At 40.1% G+C, this 12,778-nt stretch overlaps 1 protein-coding gene across 1 annotated transcript; it reads right to left on the reverse strand.

Annotated features, from left to right (window-relative positions):
- Nucleotides 1-1,289: 1,289 nt before the first annotated feature.
- LOC147796246 (uncharacterized) lies at nucleotides 1,290-8,992 on the reverse strand. The gene is made up of 9 exons (XM_087148935.1): nucleotides 8,974-8,992; nucleotides 7,594-8,179; nucleotides 6,327-7,347; nucleotides 5,767-6,180; nucleotides 5,245-5,412; nucleotides 4,635-4,895; nucleotides 4,095-4,340; nucleotides 3,506-3,685; nucleotides 1,290-3,243 (listed from the first exon to the last, which is right to left on the reverse strand). The coding sequence occupies exons 1-9, from the start codon at nucleotides 8,990-8,992 to the stop codon at nucleotides 3,034-3,036; spliced, it is 3,105 nt and encodes a 1,034-aa protein (XP_087005061.1). The 3' UTR covers nucleotides 1,290-3,033.
- Nucleotides 8,993-12,778: the final 3,786 nt, after the last annotated feature.

Here is a 12,778-nt window from a genome sequence, read left to right on the forward strand (position 1 = left end):
GTGGATAAATTTTGTTTTCGGGAGGTGGCCGAGGTCTATTGTTGTGACCTTACTGCTCAGGTCTTAAGGGCGCTGCTCTAGTCTTGAGGGCGCTATTTACGCACGTTATTGAGCGTTTCCACTGTTTTCTCGAAATGTGTTTGGTTCCTACATGCATTAATTTAAATCATAGCTTTTGTAGTAAAAATCATAATACAGTTGTTTAAGATTCATTTTTCATGATGAATACTGAGATAGGGATACTTTGTTGAGTGGTAACACCTCTACTGCCTCTTATCAACTTATCAGAACAAATTATTACTCTGACAATTAATTTGTTAACGTCTTGAAATTAATTATGATGGTCCAGATAATCTTTCTCTCCTGCATCTCAACGTCAGACGTTTAGGTAAAAAATTGATGATTTAAAGACACGTCTTCATTCAGTAAATCGAAAGTTGTCAATTATTGGTTTTAACAAAACTTTCCTTAATGCCAACGGTAACTTAAATCTAAACCTACCTGGATACATCTTGGAGTCCAAGAAGAGGGAACAGAAAGTGGGGGATTTAGCTTTGCATATGTCATCGAGTCTCCAATATGTCCGAAGGTATGACATAGATGATCTAGGTAATGATTCTCTGGAGTTTATTCTTGTTGATATTGTCACTCCTCGTCAATGTAAGAATCTTCTTGGTGGTGGTTTACACACATCCTAGAGTTACCTTTGAGCAAGTTATTACCTGCAGCATACAGTCCTCATCTCAAAAGAAAGAAAACTTAGCTTCTTGTGTGGTGATTTCAACTTACATCGAATTAATGTTCATAACAATAAGCAGTCACAGGAAGATTCAGCACCTCTTATTAACAAACTTATAAAGGTAACCAAACATCTGCTTCTCACATTGCAAACATTTTTTAAAATACCTGTAAATTAGATTTTTCCAAATGCGGGTATTTTAGTGACTGAGACCTCTGATCACTTCCCAGTATTCTCTTCATTTTCAGTATCAGTTAGTCATTCCAAGTTAAAGTCCACCGATGCACAGACTCGGAAACATTAACGAGAGGACATAATTTAAATAATGCTCCGAATTCCTGTGACTGGACAAGTGTGGCCTCTGCCCCTGATTCTAACATCGCCTTTACTAAGTTTGTGGGTGTTTTAAATTCAAGTGTGGACGAGCACACTCCGATCACAGTAAGTTCAACCTAATGGCAAACGTATTTATTATAATGAGCAGATTAAATTGCACAAAAGTAGTATCCGGAATACTTAGAAAATAATCAACGATGAAATAAGCAGCAAATCGTATTTTAGATAGCATTTTTAATAGCATTGACATCAATGGCGAAACTACTGACGATCCACAGCGCATAGCTGCTCATTTTAATAACCATTTTACAATTGGTCAAAATCTTAGTGTAAAGAATTCTGTCAAATACCAACAAGTTTTATGACTACTTGTCTTATCCTAATCAAAATTCTATTTTCCTCGACTCAGTTACTTAGCAAGAGATCAGTGATATTGTGAATGCATTACAAAAGAAAAATGAGCAGGCTATGATAGAATAACCAGTTCTTTGATAGAGGAAATCATTTCCTCAATCTTTAAGCCATTAACTTTTCTTATGAATTTAGCTTTTACCAAAGAAATATTTCCCCAAAATGAAGATTGCCAACTGAAAGTTATTTCTATTGATAAGTGTGGTGATTCGAAACTGGTTAACAACTACGAACCAATTACAGTATTAACCACTTTCTCCAAACCTCTTGAGCGAATATTTTTTTTAATCGCACTACATGTACTAAGTGAAGCGATTATAACATTACAACTAATGCTCGATTCGGATTTCGAGAAAATCCCTCAACGTCTCATGCCGTATTCAAATTAATTGACAAAATCACAGCTAAGCTTGACTCATCACAAAGTAAGCTTGGTATCTTGTCAGGCCTTTCCTAGGCTTTTGACACTATAGATCATTCTTTTATCAAAGCTTGTATATTGTGGTTTGAGAGTAACCTTTCTATTTGCCAACAATTTGTATCACTTGAAGTTTAAACAGATATTTTGTAGCAATGACAACATTCATCCTAATTTTACCCGAAATTGTGGAGAATTTCACTCTCTGTTTGCAAGAACAACTACTTTTCAAAAGGTGATTCGCCATGAAGGTCCTATGTCGTGGAATGCTTTACATTACTCACTCATTGACATTCGTAGTCTTCCATTATTTAAATCAAAACTGAAACTTATCTGTTTTTTATTTCTTTGAGTTCAAGTTAACTTCTTAATGGGTAGCTATGTGAACTTCGTATATTTTTATTTTCCTATCTTATTGCTTTGCATTGGAATACCTGTACCCCATGTCATGCGTGTGATGTGTTTTACGTGTAATTTTACTTTTTTGTTCTCGTGTTTTCACACTTTATGTGCTAATTATTATCAAAGGGATCCCTCCTCGACAAGCTTGCTTTTAGGGACCCCCTTCCAGATCCTTATGCAAATGTAACTTTCAACTGAATACCGAATCTCAAATTAATATGTACTTATTTAAGTGTCGTAAAACTATGTACCCAAATACATATTATATTCCGAAATTATTGACGAGATGTATATTGAAAATAATGATAATTAAAAAACAAACTAAAAACAGAACGCTGCTTCATTTTTCCCGGCAGTGTATCCCGAGGCAGACTCACTACCGCTGGATTGCCCTGAATCCCATCATTGGAATTATGTCATGTACGTTTTGGCTGTTGTGTGTTGACAAATTGTGGTTGTGTTTGCATTCAGTGCGAAGCAAAAGCGTAGGGAAAGATTCCTACACCCAGCCGGCGAACAGAATAATATGCACGATTTCCCACAATGCGCTGCAAAAAATGGCCTTTCTGCGGTGAACTGTTTAGGCGCCCTGTGTTGTGGAACACCAGTGTTGCACTGAAAGACACTTTCGGAATCCTATGTTCTATACGTATTTGGAGAGAAGAAGTCTTAATAGGCCCACGCATGGCATTTCTATGCTCTGAGCGTCCACGAGGACGTCTCCAAGTTAAGAAGGGGGCAGAAGTAGGCAGGACTGCATACCCAAGAGAACTTTCTCGGTGTTATTTGTACACCAGCGGGTGAGGTCCAACATCTTGAAGGATTTATCGTCACCACTGTCTGTCTTAATCTTTACCATACCGTCGTTACTTCCTTCGCTGATAAACGTCTTCACAGCGATGAAACGGTAGTTCTTCTCACTGACGCATGGCTGTGCCTATCGTAATAATAAAAAAAGAACAAATTTCTGAATACAATGACATGATCAATATCAGTTCCATGTGCGGCCGAGCTTTTGGAGATTTCAGAGAAGAAACGTCATGTTGTGAGATACAAAATAAAAATGCCAGAAGGTCCTGTTGTGGGTTTATTTTCTGGAAAAATACCTGTGTACCTTCATCATGGCAGAGAATCATGCAGTTGACGTCACACAAACATTCGCCATATCATGACAATCACGAATGACTGCTAGCACTCACCTGCAGGATTATTTCCACTAGCTTCTTGTTGGTTTTAACAAGAATTCCCATCTGTTTGAGGTCTCCACGCAGCTGTTTCGTAACTTTCCCCGTCCAGTGCCCAGGGGTTTCTTCATCTGGGCACATGTCCAGAAGTGGAAATGTAACTTCTGTTGACTGGGGGTCTGATCCATCACCACTCTGTGTGGAAGAAAAAAAGAACATATAAATATGTTTCATACTTTTGAAAATCTGAGCCATAATGGAATTCGATTTTGGACCACAAGTGATGAGAGGCCAGGGTGGCGTTTCTAGGTATTTTAGCCTTTTCCCTTAACCTTTTCTCCTTCTATTTTCCATTCAATTAAAGTAACTCGAAGATTACTTAAATTGCTGCAGTTTCCTTGGTAATTGTGCACGGAATTTGGATTCCTGCTGTTCTTGCTTATTTTAAGCAGTTTTAAAGCAGAGGGTTGAGCCCCCTTGTGATGTATCCTTCTCTCTCCTTTGTCCATGTCTTCAGGTATTCTGCAAAGGAAGCGCAAATAATGCTTTATCACAAGCTATACAATTTGATTGAGACTCAAATTGGTAACATTGCATTTCTCACCAAATTTTTGTGTTTAGCCAACTCCGCATCCAGCGCTTTGACAGCTTCTGTGCATGTTTCCCTGCACTTAGCCGATATCTGAACATCCTCGTGGTTTTCCAACACGGCGTCTTCAACCTCTTGATGATGCCTCCTGAGTTTCTGGCATATCACCTGAGTTCCCTCGGTCAGTTTGCGCAGAGCTTCATCAGCTTCCGAATAAGATGATAGAGACAGCCTTTTACTCTGACGAATCAGTGCAGTCATCTGGTAAATGGAGTCAGCGATAGTGATATTTTCTTGACCAATTTTTCTGTCTTTATTTTCAGGGAATACGGGCACCAGGAATTTTTTTCTTCAATTTATATGAATGATAATTATACTTCGTTGTGTCTGCATATTTTAACAAGATGAACATGGCTATGTTTTGTTGGTTGCTCGTGAGTCTGGTAGCTGTGCCGTGCTACTTATTCTAAGGTTTACCTCCAGCAACTTCCAAGTGCTTCCCATCCGCACGACGAAGTCTCCTTTGCTGGACAGTATTTTCAGCAGTTAGTCAGCTTTCTCGTGTCTGCCATCTTTGATGTCACTCACAAGCTCTTCTGCACTTTTCCTCAGATCACTGGCTTCTCTCATGGCGTCAAAGAAGAAGTTGCATATCTCCTCAACTTTATCCGTGCATTGACGAGCCAAGGTAACCGGGTCCTTATTTGTATACAGTATTTTACTCACCGATGAAGCAACATCTCTGTGCTTCATCTTGTTAACCAAGGTGCAGAAAGATTTGAGGATCTCATTTCCGGATTTGTAGCCTGGTTGAATCTGGAATTTCGAAAATGAAATTGCATTACACCAGACGCATTTCTCATGAAACACAAATGTAGGCATGTATGATATGTGTTGAATGTGCTTTATTCTTAAGACAGATTCGAGGACGTCCTTGTGTAGCCTAAACTTGTCTGTAAACCCCATACGTCTGATTTCCTTGCGCAGTGTTTTAGCGAATACATGTAGTAATTTGAGCTCTGATGAACAAACGCCAAAGCTCTCGTCCGGGTGTGACAAAATGTTGCATTACTCTAAAGAAAATGAAGGAGCAAATATCATGACAAATTATAAACTAACTTGTTAGCAACGCATAATTAACTCAAAGTATCTTTCTTCTTTATACCTCAAGTAACTCTTTCCATAGCTCAGGATAGTTTCTGTCCACGTCAATGCTGAAGATGGTGTTCAGTTTTTTTTTCAATTCGCTTCGAATTTTTTCTGTATTCTGCTCGTCTAGCATCAAAGGGAAATACTGGTTCTTCGTTTCCTCTTCGAGACCGAGTTCCTCTGTCTGAATAAGGAAGCAGACAAGAAACACTGATCCACTAAGGTAATTGTCCTGGGTTTTTAATTAACGAGCCAGTTAGGTATTCCTGGACAGCTTATGCCCAAATTAAGTGCATCAACTGACATTGAGACACGCATACAACATCCGCTTATTCGCGCTGCCTTGCGTGGAAAAGGACCTTGCTTTTTTGAAATCGCTTATTGTAACAAAATTATTAGCCACGGAATTGTATCCCGTATTTGGCCAATATTTGTTCCTTCTCAACTTTATTGACGTCCACTACCAGTAACAGGTAAACTTCAGACTAATTTCACATAAACATACTGACTCTTGCATCATTCTATACAAAATATTTACCCTGAACTTGTCAACAATGCCATCCAACAGAGGGCGTAGTTTCAGACAACAGTCTGTCGCGGCGCGGATGATCTCATCCGACGAGGTTATCTCCTCCAACTCTTCCCTGCCGTCCAGCTCAAGTTCCCCTTCATTATTTTCAAACCTGTGTTTCAATATTTTTTTCTCCATGCTGAGGTGCTGTTCCCAAGCCTGCCTGAAGAACAGGTAGTACTGCCATTCAGAAGTAGTTCTGTGCCTTGATGGCGCTAGGATTGCCCTGCCGTCACGCTTGATGGTTTTACAGTTCAGCGCTGATACATCTTTGTCTGTATCGCGGCTGCTAAGACCGTGTTCGAAGGTGAGGGGTTTCTGGTCTTTATGTAGACAATCACTGCTTCTAAGCGAGCAACACACGTCGATCTCTGCAAGCATCTGCATTAAATTACAAGAAAGACGTAGCGACTGGAAAGTCAAATAAAGATGACAGATTTCAAACACTTTAGTGAAGATTTGTAACACACTTCTAAAACAAAATAAGAAGCTTAAATTTAAAAAAGAAAGCATAATCAAAGACCTACCTGGAGGAAGGTCCACCTTGAAGTTACTTGAACAATGTTCTTTTGTATCAATCTGAGTAACTCCAGGCTAGCAACGAGACTTCCGCACCTGACAGCCTCCCTGTAGGACCGGATGCATAAATCTAGCTGTTTGGTTGTAGGTGTCGACAATTTGGACTGAGTGTCTTGATCCAGTGTTGTGGCGTTCTGACCCTCCATTTCTTGCTGGGAGGACGGCAAGGGCATCTGCTGATCTTGAGCCCCTTGTTCAAGAGCTGTCTTGGCACGACTGCCAAGACCAATCAACAGGAGCTGGTTGTGTGCGATTGCTAAAGCCGTGTCCGCCCTTAGCTTTCTACCTTTCGTTTGGCACAGACCCGCCATCATTGCCTGGATAGCGTTTTCGTGAGCTTTGTCAAATACCTCTTTTGCTTCTTCAGGCTTGTGACCTTGATACAAAACCTGTAGCTCTCGTTCCCTGCCCATCTTCAGGTACGTCAGTGCAAGGTATTGTGTGATATCGACGTTTTCTCGATCGACCTCTTTCAGCTCCTCCAAAACCTTTGCAGCTTCTTTAAAATTGAAGTTCTGAAAGTGAAGAATTCCTAACTCGAGACTGTTGCTTTTGTAAAAATCCAACAGTTTGCTGTAAGCTTCGTCCTTTCCCCACTCATGTTTCTTTTGTACTTTCCACTTACAGGATGTCTCCTCAAGAAATTCAAACGAAACCGTAAGATCTATCACTTCCTGCCATAAATCCATTCTTGACTCGTATCTCGCAGCTTTTCGGTTATAATCTAAGAACTTGGCAAATTCAAAGCACAACAGAAACTTGTTTTCAGGTGTCCAGTGTTTGGACTGAAGGATGCAGTTCTCGTAGAGCTCCTCCGCTTCTTTTGTTTTGTTCAAAAAGCTATGTACTTTGCATCTCTCCATCAAGGCGTATGTATGTTCTTTGTTGAGTTTGAGACACTGATCTAGCTCTGTAAGAGCTTCTTCATTCCATTTGTGAATCGCTGCCTTGTCTCTCCTGCTGTATCCCCTAGCATGTGCCACGCAGCAAAGTGCCAACTGGTAATGACTCTCGTAGCACTCTGGATTGTTATGAATTCTAGTTTTTAATATGTCTATGGCTTCTGAAACCTCTCCTTCACGTCTGTAATATCGGACTAAATTTAGTACTACCTCTTGCACTTGAGGAGCTTCTTTGCATGCCCTCGTCAAATGACCTAGTCCATCTCTTTTTTGTTCTTCCCCTCGTCCAATTAAGTTCAATCCAAGAGCTGACCTTGCCAGCTGATATTCATCATTTATCTCCATCATCTTTAGCAAATAATCCTTTTCTTTGTCTAAAAGTTTCTGGCCCCCAGGGTCTAGCCTTTCGTACTCAGGAGTGGTGATTCTCCTATATCGAGCCATTCTGCCCGCCATTAACGCAGCCCCGTAGAGGAAGTTGACATTTTCGGGGAACTTCTCCAGCGCTTTCTCGAACATATCGAGAGCCGATGCATACACATTGGGCCCGAGACGCGTCAAAGCAGCCGCGTGCACTGCTCCGATCACCAAATAATCCTCGTCCTCCAGTCTGTAACCATCCAGTTTAGCGCGTAGCTCTTTGACCTCTTGGGTTTTAATGCATTTGTTCTCGATCCACATGCGATTCAGCAGTGACACAACTTTGTAGCCTTTACGCAGACGCTCATCTGTCTGTTCTATCCTCTCGTCTGCTTTGTCCAGGAACTCTCTGGCTTTACAAACGTTCCAGCGTTTTGGGTCGTCCCATACTTCCAAGTACGCTCTGAAGAGAAGACCTTCGATCCCCAGTAAGTGTGGTGTCTTGTCCAAGTCATCGTCTATCGATCTCCACGCCGATTCTTAGATTCCACGTGAAGTGACAACGGTATAGTTCTTTCCACTCCACCAGTTCCTTGTGATTTTGCCTCAGGACGTTCCTACAAATTGTAATAATTTCAACAACTGATAGAACCAATATCATGAAAGTTGTGGAACGGGTATTTCTACTGAATCATGTACAGTTATAAAGACAACATCTGTAGCATCAGAACAAACGCTTTATCACTGCTATTAATAGCAGTGCGAGTTCCAATTATATTAACGTGAGCATAACAACTTGAATCCTCCACACTAAAGACCCTATTGGTACCTTGTGATCCGGGGCAAGCTTTTCCTTAGTAACATAAGAGACACTTTGCATTCTTCAAGGGATAAGAAGGACACAAAGGAACCAGTCCAAAGATAGAGGTCGCTAGATAGCCAGCGCGATATGAGGTAAAAAGGAACCCCCTTTTGTGTGATGCACAGGCTGTATGCCCTAACGCTATTGTGCCTACTGCACCCCTCCCTCGGAAATCTAAAAGGAATCCCAAAGATTCCATCAACACAAAAGAAGACATGACAGAAGGGTACCCTCTGCCGCATATTGTAGCGCTGGCGGGTCCTGCCGGTGGGGGCGCCAGCCCTGTTTTTCTACCTAACAAAAATAAAAATGCAATTTCATACAAAATGCCGTTAAGAGAGAGAAATAGGAAAAACGTAATTCAATAATAAAATGTCGTAAGTTCTAATTAATAATGGTTTCGAAACATATTGGCGGACTGATTACTATTTCTGTCAACCTTTAATTGCGGAATTATCGATATGACAGTACGGAGCGGGGGACATTTCATTGTCTCTTGAAAAGAAGGTCGTGTTTTCAACCTTGGAAATACTTGCTCATTCTTTGAAACCTCTCATCATTCACCAAAGGAATTTTTTCGTTTGGAAAACACACGTAAGTCTGTTTGGAATATCATCTTATTCATCTGGGAAGTATGCTATGTAAGTTTCTGAATGATTAATCTGTTTTGCATAATTACGTATGAATTGTTACAGTTGAAGTTGCCTTTAAAAATTGTTTAATAACAGAGAAAGAGTCAACACGTTTGACCGAAAGTAAGGTGGTTAAATGTGAATTTTTTAATAATAAAATACACGAAGAAAAATGATACATGTAAAATAATAAAAATTATACGTAACTTACTAAGACATAAATTTAAATGATTGAAATGGAAAAAAAGAAAATGAAACTAAAATGGAAGGGGTATGTAAAAATGAACGAGTCACATTAAAAAGTACTAGTGCAATAAAAGGAGCGGTTCAATTTAACTAAAAATCGCTAATGTCAACAGAAAATGTTACCGCGTCGAATCTAAACATTCAGACAGAGCGCCAACCGTAATATCTATAAAGCGATGTACTTAATTTTTGAGAGTGTTTCTCACCGTGTTTGACGTAATTAAATGTCTCAAGTACCTTTTATGTGTCTATCAAGGCAAGTTTAATCTATCAGTGTTTGAAGAATCTCCAAACTGTATATTATTCTTTTAAGAATAATCGGCACTTTTTTGAATAGGGTGTTCTTTCGAGAGTAATTTAATGCATACATAGTTAAGGCTGTTGACGAACGAGTGTGCGGCATTGTCGCATTGCGTGCGTTGATCGAGCGAATGCCAGCCAATAAAGCTACGGGCAGGTACATCGGTGTTGGCAATCTCACATTTACCAGTAGTCAAGGCTGGGTTGTGAAAAGGTTCTGTCTGATCTTTCAGTGAACTTTCGGTTGGCTCGGATAAGATGAATGGAATCAACCGTCTGGACTTTTTGTTCACTTTAACTTGGGTCTGTTGTGTTTCGTATACGTTCTCACGAAATGGAGGAGTGCTGGGATATTTCCGTCATAAAACATTTCTGTCGTCAGTATAGGAAGCGGTTCACCAAATCATGAAAAAAGTATTTTTATTTCGAAAGTGTCTACGATGCTCTACCGGCACATCTTTAGATGATTATTACAGCCGACGGTTATTTTCCTCCAGGAAATAGATGGACGTTGCATTGTATAGTTATACATTTACTTGAGAATTTGTACACTCTGAATGGGCAAAAGAAGATGTGTCCTTTTTCTGCGTGTGCTTCAATGTGACAAGAGCAATAAGTTACGACACTGTATTACATTCTCAATAGAATCCCCACAGTGAGTACATGTGTTTTTCACTATTTCGGGTGATCTTGTTTGCTTGGGTGGGAATTCAATCCCATTGCCTCCTGTGTACTAGTGCAGACGTCTTCAAACCACTCAACCACCGAGCATTGTCTCCCATCGCAAAGTAAATCTTAGCTTGATTCCGTTGAATCATTTTCTCTAATATCAGTGTTGCAAGATAACAAAGTTTTTCACCTCTGTACCTCTTTTATCGCTCTGTAGCTACCTTGCGCATTTTAAGGCTTTTTCAAGCCTTAGTCAAATATTTAGTGCAGATTTTCGGAATCGGAGGTTCTTCTGTTTCTTTCCATCCTGCCTGCCACTAGTGCAGCCCCTAAAAGGAAGTTGAAAGTTGGAGGAAGTTTCACCAGCGCTTTCATTAACGTTTTTATAGCACACCCATGCACGTTGAGGTCGGATCACAAAAAGGTCTGCTGTATCAGGGTCATAAATCGACATATTTGCAGCTGTAACATGTTCAGTTGTAAAGACCCCAGGAAGATTTAAACGTGTTCTAAACAAGAAGGAAACAGACTTTAAAATGCTTGCAGCACATCACGTGATCAGTTCGCGACTAGTTAAAAAAACTTTGACAGTGGTATAACACTTGGCTCTGGAGAGGGGTGACAGTGTCAAACGGTTTCCGGTCCCCCATCTGTCATCCCCGATAGGCCACTCCCAAATACAGATTTACTCCAAGTATATAAATGCACCTCGCAAATATTTAAGGAGGTGCAATATTGAAAGCAATATTTTGGCGGGCATTTTGCGTGAATCTGCTGAGTATTATTATGCTTTTGTACAATTTTTTGTTGGTTTTTTTTTGTTTTTTGAAATAGATCACCTCTACCTCTGAATCCACATCGAGCACTAAAATGAAACTTGGAGACTGAGATAAACTTTGTGTTTAACGCTCCGTTCGATATCAAAGAAAACAGCAGCCATGCCAAGGCTGATTAACAAAACAGGTTTCGCAACGGCAAAATACAGCACAAACGCATACGTCATCATTTTTGTGGCCCCGTGAAGTGAATCTGGAGTCTAGGCATATTTTTCACATCTTTTCAACAGTCACAAAAATCACATTCTATTTTGTCAAACAGGTATAAGCAAAATCCTAACTCTATTGTATTGCATGCATAGTTAACGTTGTTGACGAACGACTGCGCGGCAATGTCACTGTGTGTGCGTTTTTGTTCAAGCGAATGCCAGCCAATAAGGCCACGACAGGTACACCCATGTTGGCAATCTCTCGTTTATCAATAGTCAAGCCTTGGTTATATGAAAAGGTTCTGTCTGATCTTTCAGTGAACTTTCGGCTGGCTCGGTTAAGATGAATTGAATCAACCGTCTGGGCTTTTTGTTCACTTTGACTTAAACTTGTTGCGTTTCATACGTTCTCACGAAATGGAGGAGTGCTGGGATATTTCCGTCATAAAACATTCCCGTCGTCAGTATAGGAAGCGGTTCGCCATATCATGGAAAAAGAATTTTTATTTCGAAAGTGTCTACGATGTTCTACCAGGAGATTTTTAAATGATTATTACAGCCGGCGCTTAGTTTCCTCCACGATGGTTACAGAGCGACTCATTCCTAAAAGCAGGGGAATTTGGGTTTGGGCCGAATCACAAATACGAGTGACGTTGTGTCGCACGCTTTAGCATTTAATGAAGTGACAATTGTAACGAGGAATATTTTGCGGATAAACGGAACGACAATAAGAAGAACTACCTCAAGAAGAGAACAGAAATCACGATGGCATTGGAAGTCTTTTTTGGACCGATTTCAAAATTATTTCCATCAAATTCACTGAATGGTGTGCACTCATGTTTCTCCTTGTTTGGCAGGATGTTTTGAAGTCATGAATTTGAAGACTGAACAACCAATCCAAATGACAGGAAGAGGTGAATCTTACTTTTTTTGTGACAGATGTGAACATACAAAAACATTTTCCTTTTAATAAGCACATGCTTCCTTTCTTGAAGGAGAAAGTACATATATAATTTCTTTACTGAATATGGACTTTGTTCACATTTTGTAGGTCCGTTGCATGTCGCTCATTTTGCATGAGATTTGCTGGGACACAATAATTTGTATTTCCTGATCATTTTACAGTAAACAAATATCGTAGCTGAACTTTACAAGCTCAAACCTTTGTCTTGGTTGTTAAGGATAAAAAAGGTTAACAGAATTATTATTTTGATAAATACGGTAGGTCTACGCCTCACAATGTCTTATTTACTGCGTACTGACTTCCGGGAGTCCAAGCTCCCGGCATTATCTATCCGGCCTACATGCAGGCCAACAAACCTTCCTTGAGCTGCACCAAAACACATTTCATTTCTCTTCAACAAATCTACTTATATCCAATATCCCGACAATACAGTGTTGCCGCTCCTTAAGACCGATGATACTCCTATTAATAAAGTCGTAG

Source organism: Acanthaster planci, linkage group LG18 (genome assembly GCF_054643075.1).
Source record: "Acanthaster planci isolate LZ-2023a linkage group LG18, COTS_SCS, whole genome shotgun sequence".
NCBI classification, from domain to species: Eukaryota; Metazoa; Echinodermata; class Asteroidea; order Valvatida; family Acanthasteridae; genus Acanthaster; species Acanthaster planci.

Coding starts and splice junctions, on each gene's coding strand:
- LOC147796246 (XM_087148935.1), bottom strand. Junction 7,348..7,593: donor GATGAATATCAGCTGGCAAG/GTCAGCTCTTGG, acceptor GGCACATGCTAG/GGGATACAGCAGGAGAGACA. Junction 6,181..6,326: donor CAAGGTGGACCTTCCTCCAG/GTAGGTCTTTGA, acceptor AATTTAATGCAG/ATGCTTGCAGAGATCGACGT.